General features: G+C 38.9%; 1 protein-coding gene across 3 annotated transcripts in view; it reads left to right on the top strand.

The window, feature by feature from the left end:
* LOC133660203 (CUB and sushi domain-containing protein 3-like) overlaps positions 1 to 21,677 on the top strand; it is a 616,484-nt gene that overhangs the window by 458,716 nt on the left and 136,091 nt on the right. For all 3 annotated transcript variants that reach the window (XM_062063483.1, XM_062063482.1, XM_062063484.1), the window contains exons 50-54: positions 5,575 to 5,760; positions 8,431 to 8,625; positions 10,180 to 10,353; positions 14,900 to 15,073; positions 15,646 to 15,819. In XM_062063483.1, the coding sequence (XP_061919467.1) occupies positions 5,575 to 5,760; positions 8,431 to 8,625; positions 10,180 to 10,353; positions 14,900 to 15,073; positions 15,646 to 15,819 (903 nt within the window). The remainder of the gene's footprint in view (positions 1 to 5,574; positions 5,761 to 8,430; positions 8,626 to 10,179; positions 10,354 to 14,899; positions 15,074 to 15,645; positions 15,820 to 21,677) is intronic.

Raw genomic sequence — 21,677 nt, 5'->3', positions numbered from 1 at the left:
AGTGAAGTGTGTTGCCTTAGCCAGGCAGTTGTTTTTTCCATGAAGTTGAATGTGCCAGTCTTTACTTTTGTTGATCCCTCCAAAGTGTTTGAATTGCAAGGATTGTATTGATTACACACCAGCTGTTGATTTAATTGGGGCGGCATGGCAACTTGAGGGTTCCAAGCTCGATTCCCGCTTACGTCATCCGAGTCATTGTGTCCTTGGGCAAGACACTTGACCCATGTGCTCCCAGTGAAAATGGCTTAAAACATGTCAATAATGAGTTTCATTATATAAAGCGCTTGGCAGCTCTAGAGAAAAATAGCTATAAAAATATAATTCACTTCAATTCACTAATGTGCATCTTAGTTTTAGTTTTTAGTACCAGATTTGGAGGAGTTAAAAGTGCCATGTAAAATCGCTAATGCTAATTGTTAGCATATGTATGGAAAATCCAATTTAAATTGGCGTAGAGCTTGCAGAATAAAACAAAAAACTGACTCTTACTGTAATTTTGAGCACCTTTTTGCTTTGTTGGCATGGAAACTTGTAGCATTACCTAAATGCCTCTGGCTGAGTCCACGCTGAGTGCCTGACTGCTTGTTTAAAGTGATTGAGCTAGTGCAAGTACAACTAGACCTGACGCCACATGCAACAAAGGTAGCACCATTTCATTTTATGTGAATTGGTACCGACAGAATTCGGTGCCCATCTCAAATGCAACTTAACATACCTGTAAATAGAGCTTCACATCTACAGATAAAAAATACATATAATAAACAATAGATTTATGTTAAATAAAAACAATGAAAACATGAACAATGTTACGCAGGCGCAAAGCACTGGCTATATTTAATGCCTACTTGTTGAGACTGAGTTTTAAGTCAGTCCACAGCTGTGGATGGATGACTAAAGCTAAGATCCAGTCTGTTGAGCATCTATGTGTTGCATTTTAAAGTGGGGGGAAAAACATTTCACACCTGGGATTTATTCCAACAGTCTGATAATTGCATGCAGCTTGTCCAAAACACATCAACTACAAATGATGCTGATATATTCATACCAATATCGTCCATCTGCTTTCTTCTTGATTGCAATGATTCAATTATATTGGGATTTTTTTTCTTCATATTTGTAATACATATGTGCAGTGTTATAGATTTATGAATTGCTGACCCAAAAATGTTTCAGGTGTATTGACAATTATTTTGAACAAACGTGTTCATGCCTGTCATCGGTACGTGTTCAATTGTGAGTAAGCCGGAGTCAAATAGATGTTGATTGATTCTCTGTAGGTTTGTGAAGGGCAATGTAATGGCTGCAGGCCATGTTGGCAGATATGTACCTTTTGATGCCTTTCAGTATGCAGCTAAAATTTCTGCTCCATTTTATTATCTGCTTGTTTGCATAACTGTTCATTCAGTGCGGCGCTGCAGATGTCGGTTCCCCGCACTCTTCACTCTTTCCCTCCCGCTTTGACTTGGCACTCACGATAGATACTTTGAAACTTGAGATTGAAGTCACTGAAACCCAGATACAGTCTAGGTCAGGGAAAGGAGAAACATATCTGTGCAGGTGCTTTGTTATTATTATAGCAGTGTGCAGCATATTGTTTGAAGTATTATTTACCACACTAATATCACTTCTTCATTCCCACACGTCCTAAATAAAACCCAAAATGGTGCTCGCAAAATGGTGATGAGTATTGATTAATCACATTGCGTGTGCTAAATAAATGTTTGCATCGTCTCCTCCCAGTATTGTGGGCGTTTTGATGATCAGCATATATTTTCCTTATTAATTAAGACAGAGACACAAAACGGATTGCACGCCTTATTCTGCTCACTGAACAGACGCAATCCACTTTGCACTCATTTAGTAGATCAGCTTTGTGTGTGCTTTCAGGTTTGCACATGTTTTAGTACATGCTAACCTTGAGTAAATCAGGCCCTTAGTATACTGTACTTAACTATGTCATGTATAAAGTACAGTATGTCCAATATCTCATTGGTACTTCAAATTATACATTTGCCTTTTCTTTCAATCTTGTTGTTTTGTAAACACAGTTAATGTAAGGTCCACTCATATTTAGACAGTGACAGATTTGCATGTTTTTGTTTTTACAGTACACACCATTCACAATGAATTAGAAATAAATCAATCATAAATAAATCAGATTAAAGTTTGGACAAAGACATGCACCTGGGAATAGGTTGATTGCCAACACTAAATTGGCCGTAGTGTGTGAACATGAGTGTGAATGTTGTCTGTCTATCTGTGTTGGCCCTGCGATGAGGTGGCGACTTGTCCAGGGTGTACCCCGCCTTCCGCCCGATTGTAGCTGAGGTAGGCTCCAGCGACCCCTAAGGGAATAAGCGGTTGAAAATGGATGGATGGAAATTTGGATTTTCGAACTTTAATTTAAGAGCTGTGACAAAATGTTGTAAATTTACTAAAGGAATCAAAACTACATGTACAGTATAGCTCTTAGTGTCCACAAACACACTGATAATATACGGTAACCACTTTTTTTTTAAAACCTGGATGACAGTCATTAGCAGTGAATGAAGCCCATTGACGTCATTACATTTTGAGTGTTGAACGAGATTAATATGTTTACTATGAGCTCAATTGAATTGCTAAAAAAAAAACGGATGTTATCTACATAAGGTGGCAGTAGCTGTAATTACTAAATGGTAAATTACATATTTTTGTCAAAGCTCTTAATTAAAGCTGAAACTGAACACTTCAATTACAATTGTTGTGTTTATTTTTAATTGTATTTACAATCTATTCCTATTAACCTATTCTAGCTATAAACTACTGTATATCCCATTTTATTTAAAGGCCTACTGAAATGATTTTTTTTTATTTAAACGGGAATAGCAGATCCATTCTATGTGTCATACTTGATCATTTCGCGATATTGCCATATTTTTGCTGAAAGGATTTAGTAGAGAAAATTGACGATAAAGTTCGCAACTTTTGCTCGCTGATAAAAAAAGCCTTGCCTGTACCGGAAGTAGCGTGACGTCACAGGAGCTAGTATTCCTCACAATTCCCCATTGTTTACAATGGAGCGAGAGAGATTCGGACCGAGAAAGTGACGATTACCCCATTAATTTGAGCGAGGATGAAAGATTCGTAGATGAGGAACGTTACAGTGAAGGACTTGAGAGGCAGTGATGGACGTATCTTTTTTTGCTCTGACCGTAACTTAGATACAAGCTGGCTCATTGGATTCCACACTCTCTCCTTTTTCTATTGTAGATCACAGATTTGTATTTTAAACCACCTCAGATACTATATCCTCTTGAAAATGAGAGTCGAAAACGCGAAATGGACATTCACAGTGACTGAACATGTAAATACACGATTAATAATATTCAGCTTTGCGAAGCTAAAAAAATAGAAGCTAACCTAGCAACGTAGCCAACGTGATAGCATAGCAGTCTCAAATGCAGATAGAAACTAAATTAAAAAAAACCCTGACTGGATGGATAGACAGAAGATCAAAAATACTATTAAACCATGAACATGTAAATACACGATTAATAATATTCAGCTTTTTGAAGCTAAAAAAATAGAAGCTAACCTAGCTACGTAGCCAACGTGATAGCATAGCAGTCTCAAATGCAGATAGAAACTAAATTTAAAAAAACCCTGACTGGATGGATAGACAGAAGATCAAAAATACTATTAAACCTGAGGGTTGCAGGTTCGCTCCCCGCCTCTTACCATCCAAAAAAAATCGCTGCCGTTGTGTCCTTGGGCAGGACACTTCACCCTTGCCCCCGGTGCCGCTCACACCGGAGAATGAATGATGAATGAATGAGTTGTAAATATGAATGATGGGTTCTCACTTCTCTGTGAAGCGCTTTGAGTGTCTAGAAAAGCGCTATATAAATCTAATCCATTATTATTATTATTATTATTAAACCATGAACATGTAAATACACGATTAATAATATTCAGCTTTTCGAAGCTAAAAAAATAGAAGCTAACCTAGCTACGTAGCCAACGTGATAGCATAGCAGTCTCAAATGTAGATAGAAACTAAATTAAAAAAAACCCTGACTGGATGGATAGACAGAATATCAAAAATACTATTAAACCATGAACATGTAAATACACAATTAATAATATTCAGCTTTTCGAAGCTAAAAAAATAGAAGCTAACCTAGCTACTTAGCCAACGTGATAGCATAGCAGTCTCTAATGCAGATAGAAACTAAATTTAAAAAAAACCCTGACTGGATGGATAGACAGAAGATCAAAAATACTATTAAACCATGAACATGTAAATACACGATTAATAATATTCAGCTTGGCGAAGCTAACTTAGATGCGGCGGCGGGCTTACTCACTGTAGTGCGTCTGCTATCCTGCTCAAAACACAACACAACCTCCTGGTGTTGGTGTTGCTGTAGTCCGCCGCTCCACCGATCGCACCTACAACTTTCTTATTTGCAGTCTCCATTGTCCATTAAACAAATTGCAAAAGATTCACCAACACAGATGTCCAGAATACTGTGAAATTTTGTCGAAGAAAACAGAGGTATTTGAATTGGGTCCAAACACTTCCCTTGACCTCGTGACGTCACGCGCATACGTCATCATACCGCGACGTTTTCAAGCGGAAGTTTCCTGGGAAGTTTAAAACTGCACTTTATAAGTTAACCCGGCCGTATTGGCATGTGTTGCAATGTTAAGATTTCATCATTAATATATCAACTATCAGACTGCGTGGTCGGTAGTGGTGGGTTTCAGTAGGCCTTTAAATTATAATATGCATACTATTGTTTCTTTTTTACTCATTGGGCTAGATTTCGGATCTCGAATACTAAATGTTGTGCCATCTTATGCCGTTTTGTTTATTGATTTTTGTTTAAAATCCATTGTGGTTGTTTAACAATGTGTGTACTGTAAAGGCAAAATCATTAAAAAACTGTCACTGTTCAAATACTTCTGATTTATAACAATAACATTAATAGCAACGGGTGTAAAAGCTGTGGTTAAATTCAGAGTATTGCTCAAATGTTTGGAAGTACTTACTTACTGCTTTGAATGAGGTGTTCTAAAATGTTTGGCTGGGAGGGTATATTATATGTATTGAAAATGTTTATTAAACACTATTGTCAAGTTGAAATCTAGTCATTATCAGAAAAGTTTTCCTAAAGTCAGCTGGGATAGGCTCCAGCTTCCCAGTGGCCCTAGGGATAAAAAGTGGTAGAAAATGAATGGGTGGATCTGCTGTAAATGAATTTAGCTTTAGGTGAAAATATTAGAAATGTGCCTTCGTATTGTTTTTTGAGATCTGCATTCTGCATATGAAATGTAAATGTAATAATCAATAGCTTTGCATGCTTTGTGCAAAATATATATCATGGTTTTATTATTTGTTGGAAAATAAAATAATATGGCTCACAAAACGTGTTCACGCTTCAGGAAAATGGGTTTAATTTAGTAGAACAAATGTAAGCAAGGCCTACCAGAGTTAGTTCTTCAGGCAATCCTCCTCAAATCTCTCCAGAACGTGTGTGTGTCTGTGCAATAAACGTCTGTCAACAAACGCCTTCTTGCTGCCTGCAGCTGTGTCATGCGGCGTGCCCATCGCGCCAGTCAACGGAGGTGTTCTTGCAGCTGATTATTCCGTCGGCACACGGGTGACCTACTTTTGCAACAGTGGCTACCGGCTCTCCTCCAAAGAGCTGACGACCACAGTCTGCCAGCCAGACGGCACCTGGAGCAACCACAACAAGATACCCCGATGCATCCGTAAGTATAAACAATGACGTGAAGGTGGAAGGGATATACCAAGAAAGAGTGGCAGTGATTTAAATGGGTTGCCTAGTTGTGGGATGGTCTGTTCTATAACTGGAGGAAAGTTTGAAAGCTTTGTTTACGGAATATTTGCTTTTAACTATTTTATGGTGGCAAAGGGTAGAAATTATTATTCTTCATCATATTTTTTTTCTGGATTTTTTTTTTTCATTTACAGGTTCATGGCTTTGCGGTATTTGATGACATACTGTTCATTTGTCAGTTCTTGTCAGAACAAGTGACTCCATCATCTTGAGAGGTCCGCGTTTTCACCAAACAGTACAATGTTGTATGCCATAAAGGCGGCCTAAAAGCATTTTTGTTTGTGGCCTCATTTCGGTCTTTAATATTACTCAGCAAGCAGCCCGAGTTTTTAAACAAAACTTAAGAGACAAACATTTTTTCAGCAAATTCCTGAAAACACAAAAGTGCTCCAAAATTCACTAAATACATATATTTAATAAAGTCAAATATGAAAACGGCAACAAGATTAGTATCCCACACTTCTCTTTTGTAAAGCAGTTCTGCACAGCAAACTTGGGCATCTACATCAACAATATGGTTTCCCTGAGTGGGTGCACAGGACAAAGAAAAGCTTTTAAACACATTCTTGCATTGGCATTTTAACCTTGTTGACAAACATAGAACGCTGGAGTCCAAACTTGATTTAAATACCTCAAAGCACCCCTTTAAGTCCTCTCCTTTTTTGCAGTTACCATTTTTTTTTTTGTAATGTGATTAATCTGACTAAGGTGTTACTGTAGCTTGTTTACTTGAGATGCAGTCAGTACTGTAGTTATGTATACAACTTATTTAGTTATACTAGTGGTGTTCCTCAAGGTTCCATTTTAGGGTCCTCTCTTTTTCATCGTTTGGGCTATTCAACTGGTGGCCCGCGAGTTCAGTTCAAAAAACATTTTTGCAGCATATTCTTAAAAACACAAGAGTGCCGTCAAAGAGATGATCTTTGACTTGCTTTTTAACAAACACCAGAGCACTCCTGTAACTATGACCAAAAAAAAAAGATGTAAATCAAATGTCTACTGTAGAGGACGCTGCTTCTCCAGAATATACAAAATACGACTAATAGTGAAGGGACACGTTTGACCCCCTCAGTCCTTAGTTTTCTGGATATGTGGCCCCTAAAACTATTTAGTTGAATATCCCTGCACTAGGGGCTAGGGCTGACTGCAGCCTAGTGAGTATTGTTTTTTAAGCTCTAGCTATGAAAATATTCAATTTATAAATAATAATTCCTACTTCACGGATATTAATTTTCCACAGCCAGGCCTGGAACAAATTAACAGTGATAAACAAGGGTTTACTGTGATACTTTTGGCGACCAGAAGTAGATTTGGATGTGGGACCTTGAGTGTGACCATACAATACATGATTAAAAAAAAACTGCAGGTCAAGTATGTTTATATTTAGATGTTTAGAAATAATGTATTATTAAAGAAATTAAAAAAAATGGCAACTGCAATGTTACAGTCATGTGTTTGTATTTCAGATAATGTCCAAAGTTTATACGAAAAGGTAAAACAACAGATTTAGAAGGTGTTGGATATATCCTACCACAGTGAAGTCAATTCAAAACTGCTCTGCTGTTTCAGCAGTCATTGAAAATTAAACAAAAAACAATAATTGGGCAAAATCTATGAAACAAAAATATTTAGACATCATGTTTCGGTAACAGGTTACAATATAAACTTAATTAGTACGGTTTTAGAAATGAGGCCATAATAAAGAATGTTTTATGGCTGCTGTGTACTGACATCTTCAAACAAATCACACAAAACATAAGATTTTTTTTTTCCCAATAGACAAATATATATTTCCCGTAAAAAGTTATATTTGGCCTTAACTTCCACACCCAACACACGCCAATACTCACTTCCTGACTCTCCTCCAATCACACGGTGCCTTTACAGACATGTAACTCTATGAACTTACCAAATATTCAAGCACACATAATGTTGCTGCAAACATAAAGAGAATCCATTACAGCGTATTATCTTTGTTTTTGGTTTTGCAATTGATAATAATTGTGAACGGACTACAAAATACCCTGTCAATGTACATTTCTTTTGTAAAAATCAAACAAATGTATATGGCAACTCTTTTCATAGATCACCTATTGCATAATCAAAATCAGGACTCTACTATGTATAAAACTGAACCAAATGCTTCTGCTTGGTGAACATGTGACTTTCGTGGCTGATGCCAACATGGGTTCGAGTTTGATAGTCACTAAAGGGTGATTGACAGCATTGTTTCCGCCGGCCGGCACCAGTGTTTATTCCCTAATGTGTATGTTGCACGGGGCGGAAGCTGAGTTTGTTTTGTCTCATTTGGTTTTAGAGTGTTCATGCCAACTAATAAACAACTTTGTTTGTGGGAGCGGATTTAAATAACTCCAGGAAAATTGCAATTAACATCCGAACAAATGAATAGGTCTCTTCTAAAAAGTCGCCTTGTATTGTTTGCATGTACACTACACACTGTGGTTTGTAAATATGTTAGTTTTTTCTGGCGAGTGTAAAATAAATGACAGAGGGAAACAGTAGCAGATGTCAGTGCTTTTAAATAATGTAAAATTGTCTCTTTTGTCTTCTTTTGGCTTAGTTATGATGTGCCCCAGTCTCAGCTCCTTCTCTCTGGACCATGGGAAATGGAAGCTAGTCAATGGGTCTACCTATGAGTATGGAACCAAAATCATTTTTACCTGCAACCTAGGATACTTCCGTGTTGGTCCTGCTCACATCCAGTGCTTGGCCAATGGGGCTTGGAGTTGGAGAAACGAAAGGCCTCGATGCAGAAGTAAGTGGAAAAGTTGTATTGTGCTTATACAGGAATTAAAGTTAGAACTAAGTTATTCATAGCAATATTTCAAAATGATGATTAGTCCTAAGGAAAATACAACATTCATGAGTAGAAGCATGCAAATACAGATCCCCCTTATTGCACGCATGAGTTCATTCGATGGATTTTAATTTGAATGATTTTTCGATTAATGTTCAGCTATTCTATTGCATTGACATAATGCATCATAATCCTGAGAAGATGAATGTGTTATTATTGATTGGCAAGTCAATTATTCACTTTTTGTATCTGTGCAACATCCTACTGACATGTATTGTTTACCATGGATATAAGAAACAAGCTATTTATTTTACTATCAACCATGACTGTGCTAATAGAAAAATCTGAAGCTGGGATGACATGAAATAACAGTACAAGGATAAAGTCTAATTATTTTGCATGGATTGCAATAGTATTCATATTTCGGCACATTCACAGAATTATACACCAATGTTTAATCAGAATTGTTCATGCCATAGTAAAAAGTTGTGTAAAGTTTATTGATTTCCTCTGAATGCCAGCTTAGAATTCTATTAGACCTTTTCTCAGCACTGTTCTATTGCACTGCAGTATCACTTTCTTGTGTCTATCTCATGGGTTCTTAATCATTTTGGGATCACAGACCCACAATTTTCCAAGGACCCCCTTATAATCCTCATGTCCAATCAAAAATGATTCCAACCTAATACAGTAGTACCTCAATTTACGACCTTAATTAGTTAAGTGACGCAGCTCTTAACTCACATCACTTGTATCTCAAATCAATGTTTCCTACTGAATTAATTGAAATCAATTAAATTGGTGCTTGCCCCTCCCCCCCGCCCCCAATAACACCATTTTAACATGTAATATGCCTTTTAAAAAGAGAAGCAAAACTTTTAGATAATAAATATTGAATGAAAAACAATACACTAGAATGTAGTACAAACAACCACAGTAGTGTTAGGAAGTAATGTAATATTAATGTACATCATTTACCTTGGAGAGCGGACTTCTACAGTATCTGGTTCCAGCTGCTTCTCCGTCAAACACACCATCAGCAGCTTCTCCACATTTTCACAGATAAATGTCGGCTGTTTAGATATTTTTTTAACATTATTAGTTGGCATTAGACTCACTCTACTTGAGTATGGTGCAGACTAGCAATTTTGAATTGCTTCGCCAAGTTGGCAACACGCGCTGTGACATTTTTGATCATTTAGTTTTTTTAATTCAATGAATGTCATCACTTCTAAAGCACTGGCTTTCACTCACGTTCTTCCTTCCCATGCTTGTAAACATATCTCTAGCTATAAGCTCAGATTAGAAAGTAAGACCAGATGTTTTTGGAGGATCTAATGTTTTAAAGAAATGACTTTCAACTAAACTAATTATTCAAATTTGTATTTACAATTAACACATTGTAGTTTTTTGGAATAAAGGCTGTTGTCTGGGTCTACTAGCCAATGCGTTTTCCTGTTTTTCTTTTAATTCTCTTCCTCTTCCATCTTTTCCCTCTCTACCTCTTTGCAGTCGTTTCATGTGGCGATCTTCTCTCTCCACCTAATGGGAAGAAAATTGGAACTCAGACTACCTTTGGAGCATCAGCCATTTTCAGCTGTAACCTTGGATACGTTTTAACTGGATCCACGGTTAGAGAGTGTCTCCTGTCTGGACTTTGGAGTGGAACAGAGACTCAGTGCCTAGGTAAGCGGATGTTTTCGCAAACTGCAGAACCAAAGTCTCATCTTGGGTCAAAAACAGCCGGGGCTTTTAGCTGAGCCAAAATTGGCAGAAACAGCTGGGGAAACATGGATGACCAGTTAACGGCTCTTTTGCCAAGTGCTAGTGGCTGGTGGCTATAAAGCATTTAGAAATATGTCCAGATTGCTGTAGTCCTGGATAACATGTGGGGAATCAACATTGGCCACCTAACAAACACAAATTGAAGCCTTGTAAAAAAACAATTTTTAAAACACACCTGGCAAAAGATGCCCTGCACATTTTTTATCACTTTTTTAACTACTCTGAGAGGCTTGAAGATTGAATTTAATTTCAGCATGTTGGTAAACATCTCAAAACTGGTACAGACTCAGGTGAGTTCATTAATTTAGTGTTTGGTGCAGCTGTCGACAGTGGACTTGTATCTTAATTATTTAGTGTAACACAAATTCATGTATCTAAAAGTGGATCTATGATGATTTCAATCTACGTTTAAACCATTTTCTTTTGATCCAGATAATACTTTTTGGAAATGTGTTTTGCTCCAGAGTCACTTTTACAACCCGTTTTGTGAGTCTGTCTTCAAAGACGTTCGTTTGTGGAGGCGTTCCGAGATTGCAAATGAAACCAGGCCCCACCATCTTCAATGTTTCTGAATGTATATTTTGAAACCGTACGCTGTTTAAATACATATCTTGAGGTTGACGCTCCAATTTGTTTTCTAGACACGGTCGAAAAAAAACTTCATAAACAGTATATAGATTCACTGGTCACAACATCAGGTACACCTGCACGATCGCCAATCGATTCAGAATCTGCATAAAAAAAATCTGCTTTTTTCAGCATTTATCTTACTGTGTGTTGCACGTCTGTATCATTATGCATATGCCACAATTACATAAAAATATTACTTTACCCTACTTTTTGGGGGTTTTCTCACTGCTGGAGGCAGAGTGGGTGGAGCTCCTCCCTCTCTGGCTGAGAGCTTGACTTAAAATCTAAATGAGTATGTCCGACTCAATGATGTCACAACGTAGTCAGACTGTAAAACCCTGCAAACAGAGGCATCCAAAACTGCATGCAAGCTCACGCCAAAACGCATAAACCTTATGATTTAACACTTTGGCATTGATTAACACAAGTGTCCTACATTGTAACATTTATAAGTAAGAAAATATAAATGCATCATCATCCTTTATTCCAAATGACATGTTCACACATGCATTCTCCCAATACCTCCACAACAGCCGTTATTACTGTATGTTCCAGGCTTTAGAGCGCACCAGTATTTTAGCCGAACACATCAAATTTTAGAAGAAGTAAATATTTCTACATATATTAGCCGCAACAGACTATAAACTGCAGATAAATATCGGTACGAAACATTTTGCAAATGTGTATTTACATACCTTTAAATGTTTCCAAACAGTGCCTGTAACAAGGCGGTAAATTGGAAGTCACCATCACGGACCCACTAGCTGCAGAAGCTAACTCTCAAATCAGCTGAACAGACTCAATAACTCCACTGTAATGTTTTGGTGAATTTACAAAACTGAAATAACACAATAAGAATCCCATTGAGTTTTAAAAATACTAACAGACAAGTTAGCATATATATAGCTTGAATACATTACGATAGCACGTACAGATATGCCTGAAAACATTCTTACAGACATCACACATGGGACGGTTTAGTAAGTATAAACAATTGTAGTCATATTGTAAAATTTACAAAAGTTTCTTGGAGTTATGAATGAAGAAGGCTTTTGAGCAGACGTTATGGATGTTTGTATTTCTGGCTCGAAAGAAGAAACAGGAAAAACAATTTCAACCTGCAGTGAGTAAACTTGTCCAAAAGATGGCGCCATAGCACAAACAATAACACACCTTTTCAGTGTCTCTGTCGGTGTTATAAGAAAATTAATTGTTGAACACTGTCATGATCTGTGGTCTGGATCATGTTTTTTGTTATTTTTGTTTGTTTAAAGGCCTAATGAAACCCACTACTACCGACCACGCAGTCTGATAGTTTATATATCAATGATGAAATCTTAACATTATAACACATGCCAATACGGCCGGGTTAACTTATAAAGTGACATTTTAAATTTGCCGCTAAACTTCCGGTTCGAAACGCCTCTGAGGATGACGTATGCGTGTGACGTAGCCCGGCGAACACGGGTATGCCTTCCACATTGAAGCCGATACGAAAAAGCTCTGTTTTCATTTCATAATTCCACAGTATTCTGGACATCTGTGTTCGTGAATCTGTTTCAATCATGTTCATTGCATTATGGAGAAGGAAGCCGAGCAAGCAAAGAAGAAAGTTGTCGGTGCGAAATGGACGTATTTTTCGAACGTAGTCAGCCACAACAGTACACAGCCGGCGCTTCTTTGTTTACATTCCCGAAAGATGCAGTCAAGATGGAAGAACTCGGATAACAGAGACTCTAACCAGGAGGACTTTTGATTTGGATACACAGACGCCTGTAGAGAACTGGGACAACACAGACTCTTACCAGGATTACTTTGATTTGGATGACAAAGACGCAGACGTGCTACTGTGAGTATGCAGCTTTGGCTTTTTTTTGCGTATGTACGTAACTTTTTTAAAATATATAAGCTTTATGAACCTTGGGTTAGGTGAACGGTCTTTTGGGCTGAGTGATTGTGTGTGTTGATCATGTGTTTGAATTGTATTGGCGTGTTCTATGGAGCTAGGAGCTAGCAGAGGAGCTAGGAGCTAGCATAACACGTACCGTACCGTACGTGCGCGTCACGTACGTAACTTTTTAAAAATATATAAGCTTTATGAACCTTGGGTTAGGTGAACGGTCTTTTGGGCTGAGTGATTGTGTGTGTTGATCAGGTGTTTGAATTGTATTGGCGTGTTCTATGGAGCTAGGAGCTAGCAGAGGAGCTAGGAGCTAGCATAACAAACACGCAGGTGTTATTATGCAGGATTAATTTGTGGCATATTAAATATAAGCCTGGTTGTGTTGTGGCTAATAGAGTATATATATGTCTTGTGTTTATTTACTGTTGTAGTCATTCCCAGCTGAATATCAGGTACCGTGAGTATGCAGCCTTGGCTGCTAAACATTCGATAACTTGACCGTATGTGCGCGTCACGTACGTAACTTTTTAAAAATATATAAGCTTTATGAACCTTGGGTTAGGTAAACGGTCTTTTGGGCTGAGTGATTGTGTGTGTTGATCAGGTGTTTGAATTGTATTGGCGTGTTCTATGGAGCTAGGAGCTAGCAGAGGAGCTAGGAGCTAGCATAACAAACACGCAGGTGTTTTTATGCAGGATTAATTTGTGGCATATTAAATATAAGCCTGGTTGTGTTGTGGCTAATAGAGTATATATATGTCTTGTGTTTATTTACTGTTGTAGTCATTCCCAGCTGAATATCAGGTCACCCCCGGCTCTCACAGCATCTTCCCTATCTGAATAGCTTCAACTCCCCACTAGTCCTTCACTTGCACTTTACTCATCCACAAATCTTTCATCCTCGCTCAAATTAATGGGGAAATTGTCGCTTTCTCGGTCCGAATCTCTCTCACTTCATGCGGCCATCATTGTAAACAATAGGGAACTTTGCGTATATGTTCAACTGACTACGTCACGCTACTTCCGGTAGGTGCAAGCCTTTTTTTTATCAGATACCAAAAGTTGCAATCTTTATCGTCGTTGTTCTATACTAAATCCTTTCAGCAAAAATATGGCAATATCGCGAAATGATCAAGTATGACACATAGAATAGATCTGCTATCCCCGTTTAAATAAAAAAAATCATTTCAGTAGGCCTTTAAGACTCCATAGTTCCTGTTTTTGCGCTCCCTTGTTTGGTCACCATGGCGACTCATTGGTTTCACCTGCCTCATGTGACACACACACCTGGCTCTAATTAAAGAGACTATTAAAGCCTGTCGTTACCAGTTAGTCGGCCTGGTGACATTGCTCTGTATTGATTGTTTCATGCTCGTTTCATGCCACAGATTCATGCTTGTTTTTATGTGACTGTTCCTTTCATGCTCTGTTGATGATCTTTTCATGCTCTGTTCATGCTGATATTCTTGCTATTGCTCCTCTCATGCTTCATGCCATGCCAAGTAAGTTTTTGTTTATTCATGCCACAGTTAGAGACTTTTGTTTCATGTCCATAGTTCAGTCTAAGTGTTAGTTTTTGTTTCCTGCTTTAAATTGTGCTTTCGCCTTGTGCGCCTTTTTGTTGTGATCTTTTTGAGAGGAGAATAAATATGTTCCTACCTTCTACTGTTGTCCGGAAAAGTCAGTTTGCGTCCTGGGAGAACAATCCTAGCAGTAAGCTGCGAAAAACTCCACGTCATGACAAACACAAAACATAATGGCCTTTAGCAAAGAAAATTCCATAAATTGGCTGCACCATTTTATCAGCCGCAGGATACAAGGCGTGGGGGAAAAGTAACTGCTTATAGTCCGGAAAATACGGTAAAGTGTGTGGTGTTTTTAACCTCCGTTAATTAGAACTCTTTCTTTCTGCAGTTGGCCATTGCGGCACTCCTGAGCAGACTGTGAACGGGCAGGTAATAGGGGAGAATTTTGGGTATCGAGACACAGTGGTGTACCAGTGCAACTCTGGATTCAGGCTCATTGGCTCTTCAGTCCGGATCTGCCAGCAGGACCACAATTGGTCTGGACAACTCCCAGTTTGTATCTGTGAGTACTTTGTCTCTCTGGCAGTCCAGTGGCTACTTAATTGCTTGAGGGGTTACGTCTATTGTGTTGTTCTGTATTTGTGCCAATGTTAAGAGAACAATAAACAATGACTGTGCATGTGTGTGTGAGTGTGCGTGTGTATGTGTGTGTGCATATTTGGGATGAAAAGAAAACCATTCCTAAAGTCAAACTGCTGATGGTTGCAGTTGTTTGTAATTGTAATGTTTTAAAAACTACTTTATATGTACTATTGACGAGAAGTGGCAGTTTCATTTAACTGCTCCAAAGAAAACAAATCAATACAACTAAGAAAAAATATATTTGAGTTTCCAGAATTATCCTCATAATGGGATTCACACAATAGTGAAAGACACTTTTCACCTCACCAAGATATCATATGTTGATCCTTAATTCCCCTGCTGTACTCTGAAGCTAAATTCATGGTAATGGTATTATTTTATGATAGGTGTCATTGAAAACCTCCAATCGATCAGCGGTATTGACTTTCTTCTCTTCACCTCTACACATCCCCTCTCCATCCTATATATATATCTAATATTTGTCTCCTCCAGCTGTCACGTGCGGCCACCCCGGCAGCCCCATCTATGGACGCACCGTCGGTGACGGCTATAACTACAATGACGTGGTTCGCTTTTCCTGTAATAAAGGCTACACCCTTGAGGGACCCTCTACAGCCCAGTGCCAGGCAAACCGTCAGTGGAGCCAGCAGCCTGCAACATGCAGAGGTGAGCTTTCCAGCTTGGGCACATAATTGATTTTTGTGTGCATCAATGTGAACATTATTTGACCAGGCACTATACCATCAATGGTATAGTGCCAAAACAACACTAGGAAAAAGCATATACAGTAGCAGACTCAACTAAACTGTTGTGCTTTAGGTCACAAACATTGCCTCAGTCAATACCAATAAAGTTATGAGACTTTTTTTTTATTACTTTGCCAAACCTAGCAAAGGAATATATATGTTGCTTTGTTTGCTGGTTTGTGTGTATGTCTGCAACACTTGCTTTTCTCACTATCACAAATCAGCACAAAAAAAACTCTGCATTCACCTTCTAGCTTTTTTTGGTTTGACAGCTTTTCACAGGTCAAAGGTTTAAGGGAAGGGGTCAGCAGATTGATTTTTTTTTTTTTTTTACAGTTTTATATGAATGTTGCCAAATTGAGGAACCAGTATCCTCTACAGTGGACATTTGTTTATGATCTACTTCAGATGTCAGAGTTATTACACATTTTAGATAAAATAGCCTGTTTATGCAAAACACAAATGTCCACTGCAGAGAATGTTGGTTCTTCAGAAGTGAAGGGAAGCATATTTATATAGCGCTTTTCTCTAGTGACTCAAAGCGCTTTACATAATGAAACCCATTATCTAAGTTACATCTAAACCAGTGTGGTGGCACTGGGAGCAAGCAGGTGAGTGAAATCTCTTGCCCAAGGACACATCAGCAGTGACTAGGATGGCAGAAGCAGAGATCAAACCCAGAACCCTCAAGGATATGCAAGGCGGTCTCAGATGCAGGCACGTGCAAAATTATGGATTTAACTAAATTTTAATTTAGGTTGCAAACAGGAATAATATAGCTTTACTTCAAATTTAAATTGAATACAGTAGAATTGTAATTCCATGACATTCCAAATGATAATTTGCGTGTATTCCGGAATCGTGCCTTTATGTTTCAATGACTGTTTTTTCATATTTAATAGATATAATATTACTATAACTTTCATGTAGACATTCTATTTTATTTACAGCAAATGGTTTTCATTGACAATGAAGAACAAATGTGGGGCGGCACAGCTCAGTTGGTAGAGCGGCCGTGCCAGCAACTTGAGGGTTCTGGGTTCAATCCCCGCTTCTGCCATCATGCTGCTGTGTCCTTGGGCATAACACTTCACCCACCTGCTCCGAGTGCCACCCACACTGGTTTAAATGTAACTTAGATAATGGGTTTCACTATGTAAAGCGCTTTGAGTCACTAGAGAAAAGCGCTATATAATAATAATTCACATCCACAATTCACATGGGGTCCTCTACAAAATAGATCATTTATTTTGATATACTATAGACTATAATTACTTTCAAATTTTGGAAAAACGTGAAAAGATACTTTTCAGAATGTTTACTTTCATGCTCAAAATTCAGGAAATGTATGTTTAATTTTTGCGTTTGTAAAGTATTTTTAGTAATAAAGCCAAAACCTTTATTAGACGTGGCAAATTGTAATTACTTGGCTATAAATCGTCTCTCCCCACTTCAAAATTCAAATGTTGTGGCTTCACTCTGTCGCGAAAATTGACTGCGCCAAACGAGGGACGTCTGTGAGGAATTTTGCTGAATGTATTTTTACTTACTGAAATCCCAATTTAAATTTGTATTCAACATCATGTGAGGTGGATCTATTTCAATTAAAATTCCAATTGCTTATTTATAATTATCGTAATTATAAATTCCTAATTCTGATGACGCTGGACGCCGAGATGAGCGGTCGCACTCTCTTTCGCTCCCGATCGGGAATCCAAACAACTGCTCGGATTATCCCACACTTCCTCCTTTTTCTACTGTGGATCACGGATTTATATTTTAAACCTCCTCGGATACTCTATTCTCTTGAAAATGAGAGTCAAGAACGTGAAATGGACATACACAGTGACTTTTATCTCCACGACAATACATCAGCGAAGCACCTTGGCTTCGGAGCTAACGTGTTAGCATCATGCTTGTCTGCACATCGAGGCAGAAGAAACATGCCCCTGACTGGAAGGATAGACAGAAAGTCAATAATACTACTATTACTTCTACTATCAGGAGACACTGAACTCAACCCTGGACCTGCAACAACACGGTTAATGTTGTCCCGACTGGCGAAGACTAGCAATGCTACTGCTAGCGTCGCCATTGAAGCTAACTCGGCTACCGGCTCATCTCAGCTCAAGCTCACCTGTGCTCCAGCGATCGGCGGCTCGGCGGAGGACTTCGCCCCGTTCATCGACACGGTCGATGGCTCGGCGGCGGCGGTGGAGGACGACCCGGTCATCGGAGAAGGCAGCGACTCAGCGGCGGTGAACGACGCGGCGGCTGCGGTGGACGGCGACCCAGACATCGGTGATTGCGGGGAACTGCACGAGATGGCGGGGGTCCACGCGGCCTCTCCCCGGTCCCAGACGGTCGAGGACGCGGCATACACAGGATTTAGAGGCGCCTTTACACAAACATTTTCGTTATTCTCTTTCTCTTTGTCTTCAAAAAAGCCCGCCAAAAGGAAACCCAACCCCACCCCCAGCAACCCTACCTGGCCTCCCCCTCTCCCCCTCTCCAACTCCGCCCCTCCTCCTCCCTCCCCCTTCACCTGGAGGACGATCAATATGCCTCTCTCTCTCTCCTCTCTCTCTCCTTGCTCTCCAACTTCAACAGCAATAATAACCAACAATTTTTCTGGTCAGTACCACAACACAGCGGACTCTGATGCTCTTTTTGGTTCCAGTGGACTACACATCATCCACCTTAATGTGAACAGCCTCTCTGGAGCCAAACTTGACCAAATCAGAGAAATGTTCCTCAACACGAAGGTAAAAATCTTGTGTTTCTCTGAAACCAAATTTGATCAAAGTATTTCTGACTCAGAGATAGAAATACAAAACTTTTCGGTTATCAGAAAGGATAGGAATAAACACGGTGGGGGCGTTTGTATGTATATTCACCAGGATATTAAATACATAACTCGCACTGATCTTAACCACAACGACCTGGAATCTGTGTGGGCGGAAATCAAATTTAAAAACGCTAAGCCGGTACTAATAGGGACTGTTTATAGACCCCCTAATCAGAGTGATTTCTATGGGGCTTTGGAAGAATGCTTGGCAGGGACAGACAACATGGAGAAAATTATAACTGGGGACCTGAACACAGATATTCAACGCAAAGATGCGCCTGTCTTCAGATCCTTCAGCAAGTTTTGTAATCTGCACGGTCTTTCCCAGCTAATAGCGCTACCCACAAGGGTGTGTGATTCCACCCAATCAACCATAGATCTCATTCTCACTTCAGACCGGCCTAAAATAAAAAATAGTGGGGTCATGATCTGTGGTCTTAGCGACCACTATCTAACCTTCTGCACCCGTAAAATAGCTAAACCTAAAGCCAATGGCCACATTACAGCCCAATCCAGATCCCTCAAAAAATACTCCAATGACAATTTCAATTTAAAATTAGATGAGTGGGACTGGTCCCCTGTGCTCGCGAGCAACCTGTTCGATGTTGCTTGGGATCGCTTCAAAACGGCGTTCCTAAGTGAAGTGAAGTGAATTATATTTATATAGCGCTTTTTCTCTAGTGACTCAAAGCGCTTTACATAGTGAAACCCAATATCAAAGTTACATTTAAACCAGTGTGGGTGGCACTGGGAGCAGGTGGGTAAAGTGTCTTGCCCAAGGACACAACAGCAGTGACTAGGATGGCGGAAGCGGGGATCGAACCTGCAACCCTCAAGTTGCTGGCACGGCCACTCTACCAACCGAGCTATACCGCCCCAACAGTATATATCTGTATCATGAATCAATTAAGTGGACCCCGACTTAAACAAGTTGAAAAACTTATTCGGGTGTTACCATTTAGTGTTCAATTGTACGGAATATGTACTTTACTGTGCAACCTACTAATACAAGTCTCAATCAATCAATCAATCAATCAATCAATGCACAAACCTGCTAAGATGTATTAGTTTTTGGTGTCAGTTGAGTCTGATTTTACGAGGTTTGTCAGACTTAAATAATCACGAGTGACAAGTTTAAAAAACAATTCGTAACAGACAGTGTCAAGTCGCACCTCAATTTACATCATATCTTGATTGTTATTTATGTCAGTATGTCGTGTAACAATGCGTAACGTAATAATTGTCCTTTACATAATAACGCCACATTTAGTAATACAATTCTTGGACACATTTCGTAATAACTGATTAAAAAGATATGACGATTTTACGTTAAAAAACTGACTGCACGCTGAAAAAATTTATTAAAAAAGGATACAATTGTACCAATGTTATTATATGACTGAGCTGGCAGGTTTTTTTTGGCGTAAAATCTACAGATTTTTATTTTTTTTCAGTTTAAAATAAAATAATTCATATTGATTGAGTGCATGTCTTCAAACATTTCAGTCCACTGGTCATTTTCGTGTCAGTAATACTTCATAGGTGTACCTTTTTGTCTCCAGTTTGCAGTCCCATTCTCCATTATAATGAATAAAGTTTGATTTAGGTTGGAACAATGAAACATTTTACTAGATTCTCAAAAGTAATTCTGATAAATATTAAATGTGTTGTGTTGCTGTAATAGTTTTTCTAATGAATACATCAATTTAGATTTTTTTATTACACAATGCATGTTTTTCAACCTTTTTGGAGCCAAGACACATTTTTGTTCATTGAAAAAATGCGGAGGCACACCACCAGCAGAAAACATTAAAAAAATGAAACTCAGTAGTAGATATTGACAGTAAAAAGTCATTGTTGCAATTGTTGGATATGAATTCAAACCATAACCAACCATGCATCACTAGAGCGCTTGTCTCAAAGTACTGTCACGACATGTCACATCACGCCATGACTTATATGGACTTTTTTGGTGTTTTCCTGTGTGTAGTGTTTTAGTTCTTGTCTTGCGCTCCTATTTTGGTGGCTTTTCCTGTTTTGTTGGTATTTTCCTGCAGTAGTTTCATGTCTTCCTTTGAGCGCTATTTCCCGCTCCTGCTTTGTGTAAGCAATCAAGACTATTTCAGTTGTGCGGACGCTATCCTTCTTTGTGTGGAAATTGTTGATTGTCATGTCATGTACGGATGTACTTTGTGGACGCTCTCTGCTCCACACGCTGCAAGTCTTTGCTGTCGTCCAGCATTCTGTTTTTGTTTACTTTGTAGCCAGTTCAGTTTTAGTTTTGTTTTCCATAGCCATTCCTAAGCTTCAATGCCTTTTTTAGGGTCACTCGCCTTTTGTTTACTTGTGGTTTAAGCATTAGATATGACGTTTACGAAGCAATTAGCTACCTGATGCCACCTACTGATATGAAAAAGTACTACATGGTTACTCTGCCAAGCTCGAGACAGCACCGACAGGTTAAAAAACACTGACATAATGCACCATATTGTTACATTTGGCGTGTGCAGCGCCCACATTTTGTAATAACTTTTGCAATATGTTATTACAACGTGTCTCAAAGTCTATTACAAAATGCGTGCAATATTTTTGTTACGAAATGTGGCAGCTAATTACATAAATTGCCGTTCGAGTTTCTCTGTATAAACAATATACAGCAAATGATATAGGTTTGTCTGAAGATAGAGCAGTTGATACTATCGTTTTATTGTGATAATGTATGTTGATGACACATTCTCTGTGTATCTCAAAACTTTGGCGGCGACAAGCGGACGAACGAGTCCCCAACGCAATGTAGCGTCCTTTCCAGGCAAAAGCGGACTACACCTTAGACTGCTGGTGAATCTACTACAGGTCACCATTCACTCCACATTAACGCAGTCACTGAGTGAGGACTGAACCCACGTTACCTGCACGGAGGTCATGCACGT

This window comes from Entelurus aequoreus, linkage group LG11 (genome assembly GCF_033978785.1).
Source record: "Entelurus aequoreus isolate RoL-2023_Sb linkage group LG11, RoL_Eaeq_v1.1, whole genome shotgun sequence".
NCBI lineage: Eukaryota > Metazoa > Chordata > Actinopteri > Syngnathiformes > Syngnathidae > Entelurus > Entelurus aequoreus.
Note: the sequence above shows the minus strand (reverse complement) of the source record. Positions and strands in the feature narration are given on the sequence as shown.